At 52.7% G+C, this 24,305-nt stretch overlaps 1 protein-coding gene across 1 annotated transcript; it reads right to left on the bottom strand.

Moving 5' to 3' along the window:
- Nucleotides 1–699: 699 nt before the first annotated feature.
- On the bottom strand, nucleotides 700–13,829 carry FBXO41 (F-box protein 41). Its single transcript, XM_040223923.1, has 12 exons — nucleotides 12,958–13,829; nucleotides 11,349–11,574; nucleotides 10,793–10,866; nucleotides 10,176–10,534; nucleotides 9,236–9,477; nucleotides 8,887–9,002; nucleotides 8,612–8,764; nucleotides 8,339–8,434; nucleotides 6,673–6,791; nucleotides 6,359–6,517; nucleotides 4,959–5,074; nucleotides 700–4,833 (listed from the first exon to the last, which is right to left on the bottom strand). The coding sequence occupies exons 1-12, from the start codon at nucleotides 13,827–13,829 to the stop codon at nucleotides 4,774–4,776; spliced, it is 2,592 nt and encodes an 863-aa protein (XP_040079857.1). The 3' UTR covers nucleotides 700–4,773.
- Nucleotides 13,830–24,305: the final 10,476 nt, after the last annotated feature.

Here is a 24,305-nt window from a genome sequence, read left to right as displayed (position 1 = left end):
GAAATCTGGGAAGTGATTTTTTTTTTTTTAATCTGAATTTCAACCACTTGGAGTTTGATGAACTCAAAAGTAGAATGAGGTGGCGGTCCCTCATTAGAGGTCCCTCCTAACTTGATGGTCTTTAAATTTTTTCCAGTTGTTTTACCTGTGTGATAATAGCTGGCTCAGAGTTGTGGGGATGTTTTCACCTACTTGTTTGATGTTAGAGCTACACAGTTTTAAGCCTAAACCACCTGTTTTCTGATTTTCATTTAAAGACCTGAGAAATCAAATCAGTGGGGGCAACCCCATTTTGTAAAATGGAATGTTGAGCCAGACCATGATGGGAAACTTGGCCTCCATCAGGCCAAAGTCAGATTGGCTGGCCGGAGCCCTCTCTGGTGCCCAAGCCAGTGAGGCGATGGGCAGGTGTGTGCTGTTCCACTGGGCTTGCCCTTAAAGATGGCTTCTGGCTGAGAGTCAGAAATGACCCCTCAAGGCTCTTTACCTGCAGACACTGAAAGCTCTGGCGGGGGCAGTAACCTGCATGGTCTTCCTCCAGCAATGTCTACCGTCCTGAGACAGGTCTTCATACTTCAGTTTGCCTCACTGATGCCATTGAGATCGTCCACCTCCTTGATAACTCAGTACATTTCAGCTACAGGAAGGTTTGGTGGCAAATGTGGCCACCTACCATTTACTTTCCTGAGGCAGATATTATTCCAGTTTCACCATCTTTTATTGGATACAAAGCCACAAATTCAGATGCCCATTGGAGTCCTTTTAAATACATACGCTCGGGTACATTCAGCAAAGGGCATCTATGGGCAATGTGGAGCAAAGTGCTGGGATGGTGGTGCCTGGGTGGGGCAGAAAAGTGGGGCCAGGGGAGGCCCCCTGGGGGCTGGAGGTACAGGCACCACTTCAGAAACAAAACCAAAACTTGCTGTCCACCCCTCTGCCTGATGTGTTTGGGGTGAGGAAAGCTCCCCTCTCAGCTCAGGCCCACTGCACCTGGCTGTTCAGGGAAGGCATGGCGTGGGGGCCAGCTGTGGAGGTCCCCGCCAGCAGGGTTACGTGAGCCAGGCCTACTGGCACCAGCCACAAGGCAAGCCTGACCATGAGCGCTAGGACCTTGCCAGGGCAGAGCTGAGGCCTGGGCCCCTGCCAGCAGTGGCAGGCAAGGCTTGGACTTGCAGCGGGGAAGCCTGCCTGATTGTCGGGGCAGTCTTGGGACTGGCCAGGGTCCCAAGGGGTTGGGGTCAGACTAGGAGCTGGTTGCCTTAGTTGGCCCTGGTATTCTGATCTTCATCCAATCCTAACTAAACCTTATCCTCAGGCAAGGCTGCAGATGAACACACTTGTCCAGGAATAAATATATATACACACACACACACGTTACACAGCAGTATATACAGAAACGGGGCCTGGGAAAAGGCTGGGTGAGAGAGCACAGCCACCAGTAGGGAGAAGTGCCAGGCCCCTGGGGAAGGGAAGTTCCATCCTCAGGGACTGATGGGTTGGGACAGATCCTAAAGCATGAGTTAACTCTTCCAGGTGCTGGGCCCTGTACCCAGTCCCCAGCTTGTTTTCACCCCAAGCCCACCAGGAATTGGGTCTTTGGCACCAGTAGTCACTCTGGAAAGATCTTCAGCTTAGCACCCAAGAGGGACCAGGTGTGGGCGGCTCCCCACCCACAGCCCAGAGGACCAGAGCCCAGGGCCAGGGGCCATGCAGAACCCAGAGACAAAGCATGGAGTCAAGCCTTGCAGCAGCAGGACTTGGGAAGGAGGCTGCCTTCCCTCCCCCAGCCCCACCCCAGCAATTCTTGAAGGACTGGCTCAAACTCCACTCTGCCTTGGTCCCGGGGTGGTCCCCCTGGCCTGTAAAAGCCATGGTTCTGGGCAGCCCACTTTGTCTCCCTCAGGGACCCAGATACATCATCTCCGTTGTTCTCCGCCAGTGCTGTGGGGAGGCAGCCTGAATGAAGCACGATGTCCTCAGGACAAACACCCCAAGTCTCCCAGGCGCTGGGCTGGCAGGAGGTGGTAAGGACACCGAGTGGCCATCACCCAAGGGCCCTCTACACAGGCTGGGTCCCCTGGAGCAGGGCCTGCCTTGGTTTGCTCGCCCAGATACTCCTCTGTTGTGCATCTCATCAGATGCGAGATATGGAAGAGGGCTCCCCTTTGGGTGGGGTGAGTGAAAGATGAGGTGCCCCCGACTCAGGGCTCATCCCTCCGAGGAGAGGCAAAACTACCACCAAGCTGGTAAGGACCTGTGGAAGCCTGCACACGCAGCTTCTCTGGGCAGACATCCAGGCTAGGGCACACAAGCCTATCAGTCCCAGGTGTGCAGTGGGACACGCTGTGACCCATCTAGGCAGGGGCTTGGACCTATGCACTATGCTTCCCCCACACTCAGCTGGAAAACAAAGGATGGGGGACTTGGTGGGTTTCTAGAAACAGCCCAACTCACGGAGAGGAAAACTTCCCACCAACAGGTGAGGGGCGTCCTGTTCACCCGGCTGGCCCCTGTGCTGGTGATACTCAGCGCTGCTGATCAGAAGGGACTTAACAACCACCAGGCCTTTCAGCACCACCTTTCTCTCACTTGAGCTCGCTGCCCGTGCACCCTCACTTTTCCCAGAACTGATGGCAGGCATTCCACCAGGCATCTTCCCAGGGAGATTGCCCAAAGCCTTGTATTCAGGGATGGAGGCTTCCTGGGACAGAAAAAGCCCCTCAATAGGACAGGCTCAGGCCAAGCCAGGCACCCCTTTGTGCTCTGTCCAGGCGACACAGTGAGGGCAACGCCTCTGGTCCTAGGGTTGCAGGGAGCAGGGGCTATGGCGGGTGCAGCTAGTAAAGCAGAACAGACACACCCAGGGCAGCCAGGCCAAGTGGACCGCCAGCTCCCTTCCGGTCCCAGAACAGAGGAAAGTTGTGCTTCTCCTTCATGACTCCTGGGGACAGAACTGGGAGGTCAGAGCCAACAGAACCAGTTGTTCTGGGGTGGGCATGCCACACAGCCAAGGCTTCGTGCAGGACTAGATGGAGATACCGACATGCCACCCTTGGTATTTGGAGTCTTCAAAGGGTAGGGCCAGAACAAGTCACAGGAAGAAAACAACAAAAAGAGCAAGACATAGCTGTGTGGGGAGCCAGGAGAGCTGGATACACCTCTGAGCCTGTGAGGGTCCCAGCTCTGGAGGCCTTTTGCAGGGAAACCCAGGGTGGGTCTTGACGTCCTGATGCCAGGTTGCGGCAGAAAAGTTGGATTCCCGGAAAGGACTGGGAAACTAGAGGAGCCCGGCCTCAGCCAGAACCTAATGTTTAGGGCTGAGAGCCCATCTTATAGCAAGAGAGAAGGAAACCCTAAGATGGATCCAGACTAATGTTTGAAAGAACTTTCCAAATGGAGGTTGGCAGGACCCACGGCCTTTGTGCCACTGTGGGAGGGCTAAGAGGAGGAACTTGGGAGACCTGAGTCTTTAGAGCCATAGGGCCAGGACCTGACCCTTTGGGAACCATGCAAGGGTCAGTGAGAGCCTCCATTTGCACTCTAAGCCAGTGATCCTGGTTCAGGCCCCAGCATTGCCCCAGGCAGAACACCCCCCAACACAGCCCCCAGCCCATGGACCAGTGGAGACTGAAGCAGGGGGACAAGTCTGATGTTGGGGCTCCTCCTTCTGGGCCCCAAGGGTGTGGCTCCCCACCAAGGCCACATCTTCCAGCAAGGTAGCCGGACAAGGAAGCAAACTAAACCACCTCCCTTCCGGCCTCCTCCAGGCCCCAGCAGAGGGCAGCCAAGTGATTCCCTCTCACATGACCTTGGGGACCCAAAGGCCATCAGATTTCTGTCCAAGCACCCAGATTAGAAGTATACTCTTTGAGGACAGGAACCGCTTCTCACTGCTGACAGCATTTCCCAGAGCTGGGACCTGGCCCCTCCAGAGGCTTGGGATTGGTGGAAGGTATAGAAACATGTGCCTCATAGCTCTGAATTTAGTTCTGGTGTGTCATGGGATATGTGGTGGCTGGGAGGAGTCTTGTCTCTTCTATAGCAGTAAAAACTCGAAGTTTTCTCACCCTGGCAATATCCACCCTTGGGAGGCGCGGCCTGGATGTCTCGGGGAGAAGCTCTGAATAGATGTCTTGCCCTTCGAAGCCGACCCCACTACCTCACTGAACCCCCTACTTCCCACTTTCAGCTGACCACATCCCCAAGACCCCTAGGGTTATCCCTGGAGAATATGGACCCAGAGCCCTGGCAGGCTGCCTGAAGGGGATGCCCTGCAGAGGGCTGGGACTGAGCAGGGGGAAGAGAAGAGCCTCTGGGCCAAGTCTGAGCTGTCTGTTGGAGCAACCCCTCTGGTCTGGGGCCTGACAGAGGCTCCAGACCAGGAGGCTGGGCCTCAGAAAGGGGAGGCCGGCCCCAACAGCCTGAGCAGCCAAGGAGCCACTGGTGGTTAGTGCAGATCCTCAGGGCGATGACACCAAGTGCTGGTGGAGACTCAGCTCTTCGCTGGCTGTGCCTAGAGGGCTGCTCCGGATGGGGGTGGGGTGGAGGTGGGGGACAGCTGTCCCAGCCCCTGCCCTGGAGAGGCAGCGCTCAGGGTCAGGCCTGCGTCCCACTGTCCCAGCAGGAGGACAGGAGAGTGACAACCCCTCTCCCAGAAACCAGGGATAACACCAAGCCTCCAAAAGTCTAGTCCAGGTCAGGGTCCCTCTGGAGGTCCAAAGAGCGTGGCTGGCGTGGGGCTGGCAGGGGCCCTGCCGCCCCCAACCCGGGTTAGCAGCCTTCCACCTTGATGTGCAGGATCTTAGAGAAGCCGGGCCTCCGCCGTAGGGCCTGCGGACCAAACCTGAGTTAGTTCCCCTTGGGGCAGACAGGCGGAGCCCTCCCTTCAAACACCCAGGTCACCAGTCCCAGCCGCGGGGGTGCCCTGGGGGTCTTGATCAGAGCCAGCTGCTCACCTGGAGCTTTGTTATCATGTCCTCAAACAGCTTCTGGGCCTCAGGACTGCTAGGCTCTTTGAAATAATCGGCAATCCCAATCTGAACCACAATGGACTTGAGGTTCCGGCAGATGCCTAAGAAAAGGTAAGTGAGGTGGGGCCCACGTCTGACCTGGGCAAGAGACCTCTCTTCTCTCCTCTTATCAATTAATGAAATCAGAACACGCTGAGAGACAGCTGTGTGCTAGGCATTGGGAGCAGATCCATGCTGCCCCCAGCTCCCCTGGGCAAGGAGAGAAAGAGCGTGAGGTCCCAGAGCACAGGTTGTGGTGGACTCTGGGAGGACGAGTGGATGATAGCCAGCTGTGCAGGGGTTGGTTCCAGCAACTTCGCTGGCAGAGGGGACCGTTGTGCTATGGTCTGGGCATGTGGAGATGAATTACAGGAACAGAGTAGCTGAGGTGCAGTTGCTGGGTCTCGGCCAGCCAGAGCACTGGAGGAGTGGAGGCAGGGGGCAGATTAGTTGGGAGCAGAGGGCTTAAGGGACTGGATGTTGCCATGAAGTCAGGGCAGGAGGAGCAAGAAGGTCAGGAGGCTGAGAGGATTCTAGAAGTTAAGATTTTGGAGGCCAAGCAGTTAGTTCTGATGGTCAGCCCAGGGCAGGGCCATGAGATTGAAGGGGAGGGAAGAAGAAAATCCTGGCAATGAGAAGCAAGTCAAGGAACCTGCAGTGCTCAGGATATGGGGTCCTGCCAGGGGCCAAATGGTCCCTGATGAGGGACTCACTTGGGTGTGTGCAGCTCAAGCTGGGCACCTGCATCCTTAATGAAGGTGGAGGAATCACAGGGAGGGAGTGGGGGCTGGAGGGAGGTAGGGGCCAGCAGAGGCGTGCTGAAGGCTTCACCCTGAGAATTGTCCTGGGGGGCTAACACACATTATCTCATTAATCTTCCTGCCCATTCAGCTTAGAATTCCACTTAAAAGATGGGGATACAGACTCAAGAGAAGTACAGTAACTTGCCCAAAGTCACATAGCTAATAAGCAGTAAAGACAGAATGGACACATAGGTCAGTAAGCTCCAGAACCCATGTGTTCAGCCCTTGCCCTTGGCTGGAGGCTCACGTGGGGGTAGATGGTGGATGATACTGAACAGCCCATGTCTCCAGCATGGAAAGAGCACAAGGCAACGCATGTCCATTTGGCTGAACTAAACCATTTGGGTCAGATGCTGGCAGGCCTTCAAGGCCACCCTGGCCTCAGAAGGCACCGGTGGCAAAGCCAGGGCTAGAACCCTGGTCAACCTGACCCCAGTGTTGGTGTTTGCTGACCAGGAGCAAGAGGGAGTTGGCTACGCTACCTGCTGACAAGACGTGGTAAGAGTTGACAGTGGCATCCCACCTCTGTTCCCTATCACTCACTGTTGAAATGCAGCAGGGCCTTGGGGGTTACGGGGGTGGCTGTGAGCACCAGCATCTCCAGGCCCTTCAGGCCTTCCCGGCAGACCTCAGCCGCCACCTCCTGGGTGATCTCCGACACATGGTCCAACTCCAGCACCTGCAGCCGCATGCAGTTTCTCGCTAGGAAGAAGGAAGGAGAGGGGAGGACCTGCTGACAAACACCCAGGTCACTTCCTGCCGCCACCCACGCCATTGCCCGAGCCCCGCTAGGATTTCAGTGATGCACCCACGCCTGCTTCCCATTACCCCCACACCAGTCCCATGGAGAGACTCACCGAGTGATGCCAGGCCCTGCACCCCACAGCCGGCACCCCCGACCCCCAGAGCCCGGAGGTGGGGCCAACAGCGACCGATCATCTGTAGGCAGCGGTTACTGAATCGCATAGGCTGCTGGCTGGAGAATGGGGTGGAGGGAGGGTTGTCAGGGAGCCCCTGGCTGCATGCTATCCTAAGCCCGCTCCTCGGTCAGGACCCGCCCCACAAGGCGAGGGCCCCACCACCCACCCAACTGTTCAAGTCAGAAACCTGGGATCTTCCCTGACTCCTCCTCCTTCACTTCCTGCCAAGACCTGCAGATTCTGATTCCTCAACAACTCTTCAATCCACAGCTCAGACCACAATCAACATTCATCTGATTATGTAACTAGTCTCCCTGCCAGTTCATCCAGTGGCTGCCGAGGGCCACTCATTCCCACGTTTTCTCAGTCATTCAACAAAATGCTTCTCAAGTCCTGCCATGACTAAGAACAACAGAGCTGGGCCAGAATTCACCTGCAATGTGGGAGACCTGGGTTCGATCTGTGGGTTGGGAAGACCCCCTGGAGAAGGGAACGGCTACCCACTCCAGTATTCTGGCCTGGAGAATTCCATGGACTGTATAGTCAGTCCATGGGGTCGCAGAGAGTCGGACATGACTGAGCGACTTTCACTCGCTCACTAGGGACATAGTGGTGACATATAGACATGGACCCTGCCTCCAAGAGGCACGCAGTGTAGGGGAAGACAGAGAACATTACCGGTCTGATGTAATCCCATTTGTTAAGATCTATAGTCCCCCAATGGCTTCCTAGTGCTTTCCTGATAAAATGCAAAAACCTAAATCTCTTAGGCAAGACCTGACCTTGGCCCAGCCTTCCTTTCCACACTCAGTGCTCGTTGGGCCCTGCCCACCACTCACAGCAAACCTGCTACTTCCCTGAACACTTCATCACTTAACAATCCCCAGCTGCTGCCACGCACTCGGTACCAGGGGCACAGAAACGGACATTCACAGCCTTTGCCCCAAGAAACATGAGTCTGGTGTAAACTGAAACATAGAGAAATTATTGTAAAATTGACTAGATAGGGGCTAGGACCAGATTCAAGAGGAATGGAGACAGGGGAGCAGTGACAAATCCTGAGTGTTAGTGATGGGATACTGGGGATCCGAGAGGCGGGGTCATGAAGAGAGAGTCCTGCAGGGCACGAGCAGGGAGTGAAAAAGCCTGGTAGTTTGAGAATTCTAAGTAGAGCGATGAATGATTTCATACCCTGGATTCTCTGAAAACCAGCTCTTTTGTGTATTATACGCTGACCTCCCTAACTGCCTTTCACATGTCAAACAAAGCTGGCTATCTCAGGCCAGCGTTTCTGAACACTCTGTGGGCTCTGCAGCCTTTAGGCACACATCTCATCTGAGCCAGCTACAGGCTTAATAAGATCCACAGATCCTTGATACCACTTTCACTCTGCAGTTGAGAGACTAAGGCACGACCGGGTAGCCCAAAGTTACACTGCCTGCAAGCCAGGCCATGATCCCGCGCCTGATTCTGAAGCCTAAAGACAGACTGATGAATGTGAATCTCTCACCCCAAACAGCACATGGAATGGGCCCAGATCTGCTGGGTCCTCACCCCAACTTCCGGCCCAGCCCTGCCCATCCCCACCGCGGCCTCAGCTCACCAGGGGTGAAGTGGCGCCACCTGGAGGGAGACGATCTCTCTGCAGCCTGCGCCCAGGGCCCAGATGACCTCATGGCCCACTGGGTCTGTGGCGCTTCTGTTGAAAAGACAAAAGCTGGGGCCACCTACTCTGGAGGCCTCTGCTCCTTTCCTTTGGGTCGCAGAGCTCTTGGGTCCTTCTGCCCCAGAGCCCTGGGGGGAGGGGGAAGGTATGCGTATGCAGAGCTCAGGGATCCCTCTGGCCGATCCCTCGCCTCCAGCAGTGGGGACCCACCTGTAGGTGACAGCCTGCAGGGCGCGGCAGTAGCAGCTAGCCAGCCACAGCGAACGGTCAGTGAGGATGTTGGGGCAGTGGGAGATGCGCAGGATCAACAGGTTTCCCCCCGCTGCCTTCAGCAGAGACTCCAGGCCTGCCTCCAGGCAGCCCCTGGGGACAGCCAAGAAGTCAGGGCACTGTCTGCAGCCAGATTCTCCTCTGGGAAGCACCCTGACATCACTCTGGGTCCGCAGCCCAGGAGCGGTCCCCCCACTCCCACCCCATGGCCTCACCGGGTACTCCGGGCATACTCCTCTTTGCTCTCCTTCTTGCCCCGCTGCCGAGGCTTCAGGTTCTGCAGTGTCAGCGAGTGGGCCTGGGTGCACCACTGAGCCAGCATTGCCAGGAACTGCAGGGAGAGAGGAGTTATCTGGGCATAATGGGATGTGAGTCTGGTTGGCAGGAGATGGACCAGCCCCAGGATGGGAGGCCTCAAAACATGTCGGGGAGCCAGGTTGAAGCTGGGGTGTGGTAAGGGTTGCAAGGACCAGCCAGACCTTGCAGGGCTAGACTCTGTCAGGGAAAAGATAGGGTCACAGCAAGGGTGAGTGGGAGAGCAGGACGGCAGAGAGGGTCAGGCACCTTGGAACAGACGCGGGCGTTCTCAAGCAGCACCCGCGTCCAGACGGCAGGGTGGCGGGCCACAAAGCGCCAGTCCCGGCAGACCTCGGCGGCGTGTAGCAGAGTGCGCGTGTCCAGGTAGGTGAAGATGCAGAACAGGGCAGCTCGCATCTTGAGGATCTCCGGGCTGATGACCTCATTGGAGCGGGAGGGGCTTCCCCTCTCAGCTCGCCGACCCCGCCCACCGCCTCCCTCGGGGCGGGCTGCACAATACCAGAGGGTCAGGGGTCAGTGGGGGGGTATATAGGTGGGGAGCTGGGGTAGGGCAGGAACTGCAGGAGGAATGGGCATAACAGAACCATGCTGGGGGACCAGAAACTGGGGAGGAGGGACAAAGGGCCTCTGCTTCCCCCTCTTTTGCATTATCCCCCTCCCTAATTTTGCAAATTAGAAAAAGGTGGCCCTTCCTCAAGTGAACTTTCTTTTTAAGGTCTTATATCATGACACTGTCCAATGTCATCCCCTAGAGGAGGCGACTGAGTCAAGATTGGAGGAGGGAAAGGGTTTGGATAGAAGCAGTGCGTCTGTGAACAGAAGGCAGGTGAGGTTGCCCAGAGCAGTCACCAGGCACAGCTGTGCACCCTGACCTGAGCTTTCTGCCCTCGGACCCACCCACAGACGCATGTGGCCTTGTATGGATATGGGAGAGGGCTTGCCCCACTGGCCCCCAGCTTCACTTTGAACTCTCAACTCCTCTCCTATGAATGTCACATGAATGGATCCCCGTGTCCCAGCAGCTCCTGCCCTAAGCCTGCAGGGCCCTGTACATGTGGGAAGTCTGGGGCAAGGGGAGAGGCGGTGCAGGAGCCCAGGAGATTTACTGCCTCAGCCTTGTGTCCCCTGAGAGCGGTCAGCACCACAGAAAACCCGGTCTCTCAGTACCCACCCCCTCAGGACTCACCAGAGAGCCGGCAGCTGCTCACCGGCCCAGCTATAGCAGGCCCAGGGCGGGGGACATCCGAGGGGCCCTCAGCCTCTGACTCGGTGGTTCGGGAGCCCACGTCGGAGACGTCACCTTCCTCCCCTTCCGTGCTGTGTCGACGGGGTCTGCGCTGCCAGTTCTGGATGGCCTGGCGCCGCAGTCCAGAGCTGCGAGGGGGCTGGCCCCGCTCTGGGCCGCCGTTGGCAGCCTGGACCCGCGTGCCTAAGCCCCCGGGGCCGCTGTCCTCGGGGGCCCCCTCTTCTGGCCGGGGCAGCTCCAGACTGTCACTGTCATAACAACCTGAGCTCTGAGATGCAGCTGGGATGCGACTGGAGGCCCTGGGGTGGGGGGTGGACCAGAAGGTGAGGAGCAAGGGGTCCTAGGCCTGCCCAAACTCTCCATACCACCTACCACTGGCCAAGGGCAATCCACCCACCCTACTGTCCAAGAGTCCTCTCTGAGTGTGGAAAGGCAGACAGAGGTGACCCAAGGAGGATGGAGAAGGAGGAGAAGCCAAGCCCCAGAAGGGCCAGCAGAGCAGTGGATCTTTCTAGGGGAAGGTGGGCTGTGCGGGACGGGCCAGGCCCGTGGCTTACCCTGTGCTGGGAGAGGAGCCATGCCGGGACACTGCATGCGTGCTAGGCATGGCTGGGCCCGCGTGGTGTTCTCGCTGTGGGCCCCCAGAGAGGGAAGGAAAGGCAGGAGGCAGAGGGGGCCAGAGGATGAGAAGGAGTGGGAGAAACAGGGTACAAGATGGAGATAAGAGATGGGGGAGAAGAGAGAGAAAAAGAAAAACAGTTGGGAGAGATGGACAAGTAGACAGACAGACAGCCCAGAGAAGCAGGCTCACCAGCCCCCTCCCTGTACCCACCACACACCCCAGACCCCGGCTTGTGGCTCCTGGGCTCTCATTTGCAGAGATGGGCAGAGGGGAGCCCCTGCCTGAGGCCTGGGGTTGCTGGATGGTATCTCACTACAGCCTCAGGGAGGGGCTCCCCTATTCCTGGACCCCTGCTTCAGGCCTGCAGTCTGCTCATGGGGAAGAGCCAAAGAAGGAAGCACGGAGTATCAGAGGCAGATTCAGGCATGTGTGAGGCGAGCTGGTAGGGGTCAGCTGGGCAGGCAAAGGAGGGAAGGCACGTGGGCACTCACCGTCCTGCCTGGGGCCCGGGTACTGGGCCCAGCACCAGCTCCCCCACCTCCGCGGCCCAGGCTGGCACTGGGCGTGCTGCCACAGCTGCTGCTGATGACCTGCAGCTGCCGCTCAGCCCGGTCGGCCCGCTCGAGGAGCTCCTCGATGAACTGCTGCAGCCTCAGCTTGGCGCTGGCCTCCCGTGCCGCCGTCTCCTTCAGGAACTGGTCGATCTGCACCACCTCCCTGGGCCCAGAGCAGTCTCTTACCTGAGTGCCCTGGCCTGGCTGCCCACCCACCCGTGGAGGAAACCCTGAGCAGTAGGGAAAGACAAGGGCACAGCTGGCCACAGTGTCTGCTCGTGGTCACATGGGTACAGGCAGAGCACACCCAGGAACACTGCCCACACAACAGTGCATACAGAAATGCAAGCATACACCCCCAGTCATACGTTCACACCCCACCAACCCAGACCCAAGCACACAAGCAGACACCCCTGCACCCCACAGAAGTACTCACAGGCATGTTCAGTCACACACAGCCACCTCTTCCCTCCAGAAGCCCACACATAGCCCAGTAGCCAGCTCCACACACTCATGTACACATATTCATATAACGTTCGTCCACAGGCACGCACAGGCTGAGGCACAGTCCTACCAACACATTCAAACACACACACACACACATTTTCAGAAACGCTCTCAGATGCAGAAAAGCACACTTATGGTTGCACCAACCTCCAGGAGTTGCACAGACACACAGCATACTTAAAAGAGTCATGTGAGTATTTACTCTCACATGCATTCATAGTCATTCATGCATCCATTCAACATGAATGGGCACCTTCTAGGTGCCAGGCACCGCTCTAGGTGTTGGGGCTACAGCAGTGAACAAAGCAGAAAAAAAATCCCTGACCCCATGGGGCTTATCACGATTGAAGACCAGAGGAATGAGGAGAAGCCCAGCAAAGGCTGAGAGGAAGCCAATAGAGAGAGATGGAAATTCCAGGAGAGTGTCTTTAGAAGCCAAGTTAAAAGATATGTTTCAAGGATCAGCTGTGTCAAATGGCTGCCAAGGGGCCAAATAACAAGATGAGTTGGCCTTTGTAACATGAAGGTCATTGATGACATGGAGGATAAAGATGGAGGTGGATGCCTGATCAGAGTGGGTTCAAGAGAGAAAGTGGGGAAAGAAATCGAAGACAAGTAGAAACAATATTTTCAAGTTTTTCTCTGAGGAGGAGAGAAAAGAATGATACAATAGATAGGAAAAAACCTGAGGAGGGAAAGGGAAAGGAGAGAATTGAGCCTTGTCTTTGGGTTGGCAGAAGAGAAGAGTCTGATGTTACAATCAGCAAACAGCCTTGTCAAGGAGCAAGGAGATGGCCGAGAAAGAGATTCTTACACATGAACGCGGTCACACTGCCATGGTCTCAGAGTCCTAAACACACACCTTCATGCACTCTTGGCCCCACGCGCACCACCATTACATGCCGGTGGCCACAGAGCCCGCGTAATTCGGCCGCACACACAGCCACACTCACGATGGTGGCGGGAACACAGTGATGCCATCACCGACTCTGGTACGTTTGTGGACACACCCACCCACGGGGCCCCATGGGCCACTCACTGCTGCTTGCGGCTCAGCTCCTGTTCTTTGTGCACCAGGTCCTGCTTGAGCGAGGCCAGCAGCTCCACACTCACGTCCACCTGGCGCGAGAGCTCGGAGGCGCGCTCCTCCAGCTCCTCTTTCTCACGCCCCAGCCGCGCGCTCTCCTGCCGCGCAGTCTCCAGCTCCGCTGCCTTTCGCTCCAGCTCGGCCTGCAGCCGGCCCACCTGGCCTGCGATCTTCTGCTCCACCTCCTCGCTCAGCCGCTCCAGCCGTCGGTCCACCTCCAGCTTCTCCAGCGCCCGGATCTTGAGGCGGGCCAGGCCCTCTTCGTAAGCCACGTCGGCGGGCGAGGGAGACGCGGGCGAGGCGGACGCGGGCCCGGGGCAGGGGCCGGGGCCAGGCCCGGGCGGCGGCGTCGAGCACGCCGAGGAGGCCACGGACTTGCGGGCGAACAGCTCCCCCAGCGGGATCTCGATCTCGCGGAGCGCGTAGCGCGCGGCGGGCACGAGGCCCGGCTCCGCCAGCTCCTCGCAAGGCAGGCCGGCCGGCACCAGGTCGCCGGGAAAGTGGGCGAGGGGCGCGTGGTGGTGATGGTGGTGCAGCAGGTGTGGCGCCGCGGACGACTGCCCGACCGCCTGCTCCTTGCCCTGAAAGGACGTGCTCTCGAAGACCTCGCGCCGGGCGCCCGGCACGGCCAGCAGGGCGGCGGGCTCGGGCGCCAGCGGAAAGGCCGCCGCGGCGCCGTCGCAGATGCTGTTGGTCTTGGAGAGAATGTAGAGCGTCTCGTACGTGTGGCTGTACTCCAGGTGCGCGCGCAGCGACGACAGGCTCCGGAAGCGCTTGTGCTCCCCGCAGCGCGGGCAGCGGTAGGGCAGGTCCAGCGAGGCCATGGCCCCGCTGCCCCCGTGGCGCCCGGGCTCCACCGCGGCCGCCCTGGAGGTCAGCCGGGCGCGCTCATGGGGGGACGCGGGCGAGCCCCCCTGAGGGGTCAGGCAGGCTCAGGGCGCTGGCAGCCAGGGGCAAGGAGGCTAGAAGAGAGGGGAGCAAGCCTTAGTAGGGTGGTATCCCTCCCCATCTCCAACCTGTATCCGCCACCCTTGACGAAACTGACTTCCCCAGAAAACACGTGCCCAAAAGAGAGGGGCAAGGAGAGACCAATGGCCAGACCTCCCAGAGGAGACTGGCCTGCTCCAGTACCTGCGTGAGGGCTGTGCATGTATGAGAGTGAGAAAGAATGATAATTCTCTAAGGGGGAGGGGAGAAGGCATTAGTTTTATTTATAATAGTAACAACCTGGACATAACTGAAGTGCCCATCACTAGTAGAATGGATAAATCGTGTTATATTCATAATGGGATGTTACCCAGCAATAAGAAGGAACGGTTGGTACATGGAACATGGATGAAGCCATTTAATATCATGCTGCATGACAGAAGCCAGACTAGAGTGCATACTGTTGGATTCCATACACATGGAGAACAGACTAAACTGATGAGGACAGAAGTCAGAACAGAGGTTACCTCTGGGACTCATATGGACTAGAAAGGGGCAGGAGGTAACTTTATGTGATGCTGAAAATGTTCTTTATCTTGATATGAGTGGTGGCTATACAGGTATAAAGTTATAGAGTGTATGCACACGTACATTTAAGTTTAGTGTACTGTATGTACCAGCTGTATGTATATCTCAAAAAAAAAAGCTTATTTCCATGTCTTGCAACCACACTCATCAAACCAGTGGGACTACTGGTACCATGCTGCAGTGACCAAGATGCCACCTCGCTTAATGATACTGATGTGTGCATGTCACTCTGTGGCTGCTTCTGTTCCACTGTCTCTCATCCCTGCTCTGCCCTTTGCTCCAAGGGCCATGATATTTGTCTTCTCCAGGTTCCTTCTGGCACAAGTCACCGCCCTTCCTGGCACCCCATTCCTGGCCACCCTCAGCTCCTGCTGTCCGTCCTGCCTCATCTCTCGCTTCTGGTCACCCTTCCCCTTCCTCGTGGGCTCTCTACCCTGTAACTGGCCTTCAATCTCCTCGGCTGTCACTGTGCCCTTCCAAGTCACAGGCCATCTGCTAATCAGACAATGTAGTTGTCATCAAGCGTCTTCACCTACTTGGTCCCTTGGATGATACCACTGACTGCTCCATGTTGGCAGGCTGCCGTGCAGCTGCCCTGTTTGGGCTCTCTAACCGTTCTTCTTGCTGTGTTCCTAACCGTCCTCTCTTCTGATGGGAGGCGTGCCTTCACGCCCCCTTTGCCTCTATCTGGTTCACTCCCACAGTCTGGCTCACTCATATCTTTAAGCCTTTACTTTCAGCTCCAACTCTCCATCCTGACCTACTCTTAAGTTCCATTTGCCTTCTGGCTTTACACCTGGGTGTATGAATGGATGCCTGTTCTCTATGCCAGCCCAGCACCCAGTCCTCCTCCTGGCAACAGCACCCTGCCTTGACATTGGGGAACCATCCTTTCTTCCCCACTTTCTCAGTCCATGTGGTCTGAGTGGGAGCTGATGGTTCCCCCAGGGGTCAGAATGTGATATAGGCCTGGCCAATCAGAGTCCTGAGATGGGCACAGATCACCTAACTTGAGTCAATGAGTCATTTCTCCAGGACTTCTCTGGCATTACTGGGGAAAGCATCCTCTTTGGGCTCAGGTTTCTAAGCGCAGAAGCGGGCCAGGCTGTGAAGGCCATCTTTGTCTCCTCTGGGAGGAACCACCTGGGAATTAAGCCAATACAGAGAGGTAGAACTGAGACGGAGAAAGAGCGATTCCTCGCACAGTTTGAGGTCCTGGTCTGTTCAGTTAGGTCAGCCAGTCAATTCCCTTTTCTGCTTTAGCCAGCCTGTACCAGGAAACAGTTCAAACTCAGAAATTAGCTTCAGAAGTCAAATTTTTTTTGAAAGAAGGAATTAGCTGAACTAAACAGGATAGTGCCACTTGCCCTGTCTGCTACACAGCAGCAAAGCAGCTGACTAAACTCTCCCACTGCCTCTAGAGGTGAGCTAGAACTTTAGGGGACCTGTAGAAAAATGTCCAACAAGAGATACTTTGGCTGAAAGGGGCTCATCTGAAAGCAGAAAGGAAGAAAATGCTGCTTTGCCCAGAGAGGCCCTTTCTGCCTGAGGCCAGTAATTCAATAGGGCTGAGAGTCAGATAATTAAGAGCCAATTCTCTGCTGCTAGCTAAAGTCAGCTCAAGCAAAGACAGACAGGCTGGAAACACAGAGGGAGACAAACCTGGAGCCTGACAGGCTCTTGACTCCTCAGGCCCTCTTGAACTCCTCCCAGCTCAACAGAGGCCACCGCGGCTTCCATTACAAGCAGGCTTCCAGTGGGTTGCAGCTTGAGAGAGAAGGGGCAGAGAGCTCTGCCTCTCACCACAGACTAGGAGTTGCATTGTCCTGCGGCAGAGCCCTACGAGAGCCACAGAACCATGGGCTCCTGGGACAAGCAGAGCACCAAGATCTGTTGCTAAGAGACAACTCCTCCTCCTCCCCCAACACCATCACCAGGGACTGGATTCAAGAATTATAACTTTCAATGAGGTCTCTGGTTTGGTTAATAGCTCTGGGGATGGCTGAATGCAGACTGACTGAGAGCTTTCTAATGATTAAAGGGATTGTATTGCCAGGAAACCCCCACAAACCTGGAAAACAAAGGCCAGGGATTACTCAACCCCTGAAGTGTTCCCGCCCCCAAATTTGTACCAATGGGAGGTGACCCCTCAAAGCCCCTTGTGCACGTGGCCACAAAGCATGAAGGATAACGGAGGCTCTCAAGGCAGCAGAAGCAGAGCAGCTGCTAGGTAGGCCAGGGCACCTTGTCCACACTGACTGGTCAAGCTTGTGGTCCGGGCTATGGACCTGTGATCCTGGAGTGTTCTCCTTCCCCTCCCCTCTTCAACTGGAAAGGTTTTGCTATTTCAGCTATCCGACTCTTCCTCCATTGTTGTAGTTTGCCCATAAATTGAAAGACCAGGAGGGACTAGCTCAATACTATAAGAGACAAGACTTGCATTGGGGCTAGAAATAGGAAGTGGGGGGGAACTGGGAGCCTTTCCTTCCAGAGATGGGACAAGTGTGTTTTAAGTTTTGTGAGGGCTAATTGCATTATAAAATAGAAAATTTTTATATGAGAAGGGGGATCTGTTTAGATCTCGGATAGAGGTGGAAGGGAATGGACATTTGTTGGTTTTGCTGTTCAACTCCAGTCCCCCTTGGTAGGTACAGTTTTCCCTTGGAGAACCATTCCCTCCTCTCTGAGTCAATGTTGTTTGGCTGACCTCACCCCCTGGCTCCATGAGCCTTTCCAGGGGAGCTCATATGACCTTGGCCTTTTCATCAGTCACAGCTGTCACTTGGTCTTGGGGAAGTTTCCTAGGCCAGGCCAATACAGCCCTTCCAGGATCTGTGCAAAACCGGCAGGATGTGAGGCTGGAGCTGCTGGTGGCCCTTTCTGCCCTCTCTTTGGGAAAGGTGAAGAAAAAGACTTTATGACTCCCCTGAGCCACAGAGCCAGATGTGCCGAAAACTTTAACCCAGAACTTGTCAATTGCGTGAGGCAGCAATTTTTTTTTTTTTAAACAATTTGAATTGGTTGCCACGAATGAGGCTCTAGAATAACACAATGACCCACAGTGTCAAAAGACTAAGACTTGGACTAAGACTAATCTTGGACTTCCCCTGACACACTCCCCAGCATCCTTGTTTCCCTCAACAGTGCCACCCACAGCCCTGGCCGTATCAATTTTGCTCTCTGCTAATCATCAAGACTGGCTGATTTTTCCTTTGAATGCTCTCAACACAACTGTTCTCTTCTGCTTCATGCTCCCCCCACCCCTGGAAGTCCCCGAGGTCCAGTCTTGGGTCTCACAGCTCTCTAGCATCCTATATAAGGTACCACCAGATGCCTCTGATATGAGATAACTCCTGTTCACGATCCTTCAGTGGTGCCCATCGTCTGTCAACTGCAGCCAAATTCCACAGCTTCATACTTTGGCTTCGATGTAGTCTTGCCAGTTTGAAAAATGGCCTGGCTATTTCACTTGCATTTTTTTGGATTACTAATGGCTGGACATTTTTTTCACAATTTATCAGTCATTTATATCTCTTTAGTAACTTGACTATGTACTGCTTTGCTCATTTTTGTACTGAAGGTTCATCTTTGCTTATTGATTTGCAAAGGCTTTTTATAATATTGATCTTTTGTCATTTATATACTGCAAATATTTTTCTCATGTGTTGATTGGCTTTTACTTTTGTTTATAATCTTTACTGACATGCTAAAGCTTTAAAGTTTGCATGAGTAAAATCTTTAGGATTTCTCATTTTGTTGCCATTCTTAGGAAGTCCATCCCTACCCAAGGATTATCTAAACAGTTATATTATGTTTTCTTTTAGTAATTTATGGTCTCCCTTTTTTCAGTCGCTCAGTCATGTCTGACTCTTTGCAACCCCATGGACTGTAGCCTGCCACGCTCCTCTGTCCATGGAATTCTCCAGGCAAGAATCTTTTGTGGATAGCCATTCCCTTCTCCAGGGGATCTTCCTGACCCAGGAATCAAAGCCGGGTCTCCTGCATTGCAGGCAGATTCTTTACCATCTGAGCCACCAAGGAAGCCCCTGCTCTTTTAAGTCCAGAATGTTTTTAAAATTAAGGGCTTTAAACAAACAACCATAATACTATAAATACAATGACTGGTAGCATTCAAATACTTCAGGATCTGTGGTTTCCTTTCATACAAAGGAGCTTTCATCCATCTAGAAATTTTTGATATGCATAGTGAGACAGGGATTAAAAAACTTTTTGTTATGGACATTTTCACACATATCCCAAAATAAAGAGAATATGATGATAACTCTTATGGACTCATCATCTAGCTTCAGAAATTATCAGCTCATGGCCAGTTTGGTTCATCTGTACACTGTTCTCTGACTTCACACCTCTTCCATCTCCACCACTGGATAATTTTGAGCAAATCCAAGTTATTGTATTATTTCATCAAAAATACCTTAGTATGTATAAGACAACTTAACACTTCTTTTAAAAACTAAATATTAGTCACTTATTATCACAATATTATTGTCTTTTTATGTCTATTAAAACTCAAAAAAGTAGCCTTGAGAGGTAATCCAAAAGATGGTTCTCTGAAAAGACCAACAAAGTAAATATTCCTCTGGCACATCTATTCACAGAGAAAAGGAAGGGAAACAAGTGGTATAGCAAAAAGGATATAAACAGTGACACAGAGAAGATTTTTTTAAATTACTGAAATGCTACCAGGTACAACTCCTGGCCCAAATTTATGAAAATCTGGATTAACTGAATACTTTTCTAGGAAAATATAAATGATCAAAATTGACTCAGGAAGAAATTTTAAAAACCTGACTAGACTAATGGTTATAGATAAAACTGCAGAAGTTGGCAAAGTGATCAGGGATATATTATAAGGAGAATGTGGTTCACACACACAACTCTTCAGGAACAGGGTTATTCTTCATGCACGTTCAGTCCAGTGTCTGAGCACCTGTGTTTGCCTGTCTGTCCCAGCTAAGTGCTGGTCCTTCCTGTGGGGGAATCTGGCCTACACAGCACCTTGCTAGCCAGGCTTCTTGAAGATCAGGGGTAATCCTGGGGGCACAGGCCTGAGTGTTGAGGTGCAAGCTAGAGGAAGAACGGGGTCTCTGGAATCCATGGTCTTCACCTGAGGCCCGCCCACCCCACAGTTTCCCTCCATCTCCTGGAGCTGAGAAATGACTAAAAATCATTCTTAGGAATATTTCTGCCTAGATTTTACCCACCTCCTCAGCATAAACATGAAACTTTGCCTGAACACAAGCAAGATGTTGGAGGGAGAAGAGGAGAGAAGAGCAGAACAGAAATGTGGTCCATTCAAATTCCATCACAATCCTATACTGTGGTCACCCGGACAGAACCATTAGAGATTTTCCTTTGTATTCTAGTCTCCCCAAACCAGCAACCTCTGCAGACCTAAGACCTGCCTCCTCTTTTCAGCCTGGCCCTGTCTCTTCACCACCCTCAGGACCTGTTATCTCCTTCCCCCATCTCGGATGTCTATCTCAAGTCTACTGTTAAGTCCAGCCCAAGGTTCTCTTTGAGTAGAAGACTCAATCTAATCTAATCTGGTATTAGCTTTTTTTTTTTTAATGGCTTTCCAGTGTGTGAGTTTCATCTCCTCAAATAAGACCAACCTTCTCAAAATGTGTCTTCTTTGGCTCTTGTCCACTATCACACTTTCACACATTGACTCTGCCAGAAACACTGATCATCTTGCATTTCCATGGCTTCTACTACCACGTGGTCACTGAGAGTGCCTGCAGCAAACATTATTATTTTTATCTGCTTAGCAAATCTTCTTCATCTTCTATTAATAGCAACATCTCTTCTTCTTTTGGGTGAGTTTCCCCTTCCTCCTCCAAGGTGGAGTTCTGACAGGGCTGCCAATCCTAGCAGGGTGGTCCCAGACCTGACTAATCATAGTACCTGATCTTGGACATGGTGATTCCTCAGGCTGAGCCAGCTGAACTCTTCTCTGGGAATTTATATGAAAGACTAAAGAGATCTCCTTTAGTCTTATGTGAAAGACTAAAGTCTCTCTGGGATCACATGCTAAGGATGATGAAGCTGTCTATGGCCCTGTGCAACTTCCACCCATCACAAGGAGAAAACTCATGTATGGTGGGGAAAAAATGTGGCAACACTCAGAGGGAAGTCGAGTCCAGAGTTAGAGTCCTCACCCATTTTTGAGAACCTGTGTACAGTTATGCCCAAGACCCACTCATCCCTCTTTTTTCCAGTTATATGCTTTAGTACATATCCTTTTTTGCTTAAAATAATTTGGGTTGGGTTAGATTTCTGTCACTTGCAATCAAAAGTCTTAACTAATACTCATATAAATCTTTATTTCTAACCTAGAATTCTCTCCTAAACACCATTCCAACATGAATTCATTCAACATTCATTTACTGAGTACCTACCAGGAACCACACCAGGTGCTATGCTGGCGATGTTGAGGACCCACAAACCTACAAGATCCAATCCTTGCCTTCAAGCAGCCTGTAATCTGGAACAGACTAAGGCACTGGATGGTCCAGTCATGAGATAAAGGCTCTGTAAGAGATGGGCACAGAAGAGGTAGAAGTTCCTCTACACTAAGCTTGAGGAGTTTGGGGGTTGGGGAACCCCTGGGAGGAAAATGTAAGCTCCCCAAGAGTAGAGACATTCTTTCTCGATCACTGCTATTTTCCCAGCAGTGAACAACAGTGCCCACTAAGTGCTCAGGAAATGTTTCTGGAATAAAGGGAAGGCGTGCATCCCATGGACTGTAGCCTCCTGGTCTCTCTTCTGTCTGTGGGATTTTCCAGGCAAGAATACTGGAGTGGGATGCCATTTCCTCCTCCAGGGGATCCTCTTGACCCAGGGATTGAACCTGTGTCTCCAGCATCTCCTCCATTGGCAGGCAGATTCTTTACCACTGAGCCAGCTGGGAAGCCCAAGGGGAAGGCAAAGGCTTAACCAGATGGAGTTGAGAGAATGGCCTACAGAGGGCCAGGGTCAGGAAGAAGGTTCTAGGGACACAACACAGAAACTGTTAGCCAAGGCAGGAGGAGTGTAGATTGTGAGAAGGTTGGATCTGGGAGCAATTTAGAAAGCTTGGTGGCAGAGTGACTGTGGTGGGTATGAAAGGCGGGAGTCAAGGGTCAGGCTCAGGTTTGGGGTTTGAGGATCTATGTCGATGGAGATGAGGTTCAGTAAAGAGGGCAAATGAGGGCAGGCAGGTTTGCAGGGAGAGAGGGAGTTTGGTTATAGATTCCATGACTTTGAGGTTCCAGTGGGCCTTAGAAACATTTGATACATAGTTTTCAATATGGAGCTGAAAATATAGTTTTGGCAATTTAAGCTTAAAAACAAAAGTGGATGAACAGGACCAGGGAGAGGGTCAGAGAGAGGAGAGCAGAGAGGAAAAGGTGGATCCTCAGAGAGGCAGAGGAGGCCGAAGAGCCGAGAAGTTCCTAAGAACCAAGAGCAGAAATGGGAATTCTGGCAGGAAACCTTAGTGGGGAGAGGATGTCATGGATGGAAGGATTATAGAAGACTGTAAACAACAGGAGTTGACAACTCAGGTCAGAGCAGAGGTGGGAAAGGTCCACTGGTGACTTCAGAGAGGGCCACTTTGATGAGCCTGGCTGCTGTAGGTTAAGGAGGGGATGAGGTGAGGATGTGAGTAGACAGTGAGTGGATGCAGAAAGCCCAGCTGTGAAGGGGAGGAGGCTGCATGGGAAAATGACAGACTGTACTGAAGACAAAAAACACCTGAACATATTTAAATGCTTCTTAGAGATAACCTAATTTTAATCTATACCATCACTTCCGCTGGCCTGGAGTTATACATGCCTCAGACCTGTAATTTATAGCAATTCTTTTTTTTTTTTAAACTGCTTCTAAGAAGCAGCAGAAAGCAGAGAGGACGAAATGGATGATATTTTAGTGTAGTCAGCTGAGTGCTTAATATGGCTAATAGTGAACTCATACCACAGTACTCACCCTGAAACCTGCTTCTTCCTCCTGCTTCCCATCTTGATCAACATGCTCATTGTCTACTCAGCACCTGTGTGCAACCCCAAAGCATCCCTGAATTCTCAAGAGTCCCCCTCAGATCTCGTCAGTTACTGATTTTTGTCAATACTATCTTCTAAATATTTGCCTCTATTTGTTGCTCTTCCTTTAGCCAAGGCCCCAGATCTCCCATCCCCATCCATCTGGACACTGATACTGTTTCTAACTGGAGTCTCTAACTCCTCCAGCTTTGAATTCTCATGGTTTCTCAAGAAGAAAGGCAGTCATGTCATTCTTCTTCTAGTAAAGACATGTCTAAAGGCAGGCCATCTTCTGAGAGGTAAAGGCTACCCTGCCTTTAGACATGTCTTTACTAGAAGAAGAATGACATTATCCTCCCTCGAAGCTGGCTGGAATCTGACCACCACTCAGCTTGTCAGCCCCAGCTTATGCTTAGTGAGCCCTGCGGGGCTCAGCTTCACTGAGAACTGCCATGTGATGTTATATGCTTGCGTCTTGCCTCATGCTGGTGCCTCTTTCTGGGACTCCCTCCACTAACTGGTGAATTCTGCAGGCCCAGCTCAGATGCTACTCTTTCCATGAAGCCTTCTACCCCCTCCTCCAGCTCAAGTCACATGATAACATGAATCACTCCTCACCATAGCTCTTGGCACAGGTGTGAACACATGGTAACATCGCATACTGGATGGTCATGGACTTGTTCGCACAGCTGATCCTATTCTTCACATAGATTTGGAGGGCAGGGGCAATACAACTGACTCATCCTCATACCTTCCACAAAGAGAACAGACATCAGTATATTCTTAGAGGAGTCACAATGAATAACGGAGGATGAACAGATTGATTTACATAACCAAAGTGATTTCTACCACTCATCATCATGGAATGGGTGAATTTGGTTACAATTTAAATCAACCCAAGAATCCCCTTGAGTAACATATTCTTCCCTGGCTCTGCAAGTCTCCACTGGAAGATCAGACCTTGATGTGTCTTCTCGACACCATTGCTCTAGCAGAGCTCCAAGGTTTAGGACTTGTCTGCTTCATTCTATTTTATCCACCCAACAAAAAGATGTCAAATACAAGGCCCATGCCAGGCACTGAGGACACAAAGATGACTAAGACAGCAATGCTGTCAAAGTGCTTGCAGTCTAACAATCAAAACAGTGAACATTTACCTACTAATTATTCTGGTGAGATAACATGGTTTTCATTTAGTGCTCAAGACAGCGCTGCCAAGTACATAGTATCATCCTTTTAGGGTGAGGAAATTGAGGCTTAGAGCATCCAGATCGTGTGTCCAAGACTAGTAAGTGACTGTTACAAACTGCTGCTTTGGTGCACCCAATGAGTCATGCCTCCCAGTATCCTTGCCCTTACGTGGTCCTCTCCCACACTGACTCAGAGCTTGGCTATGTGACTTTGGCTGGTGGGACATTAATCAAGCCTGATACAAGCAAGGTTTGATAAGCAGTTGCTCAGAGTTTATCCTCTTGGAATAACTTCCCCTGGGGACCCAGCTGTCATGTAGAAAACTTGGGCTTGACCTGGATGATTAGATGCCGTGTGTAGAGAGGCACTGTAGGATGAAAGGCCACCTTTCCAGCCAGTCTCTGAACTGTATGCACCTGAGAAGAGCTAAGTGAACCCATAGTCACAGCCAGCCCACAGACCATCATAAATAATAAATCAGTATTATTTTAAGCCACTGTATGCTGGGGAGGTTTGTTATACACCAGAGAATAACTGAAACAGTGACAAGCT

Source organism: Oryx dammah, unplaced genomic scaffold (assembly GCF_014754425.2).
Source record: "Oryx dammah isolate SB20612 unplaced genomic scaffold, SCBI_Odam_1.1 HiC_scaffold_25, whole genome shotgun sequence".
In the NCBI taxonomy this organism is placed as follows: Eukaryota; Metazoa; Chordata; class Mammalia; order Artiodactyla; family Bovidae; genus Oryx; species Oryx dammah.
This window is presented reverse-complemented; position numbering and strand designations above follow the sequence as displayed.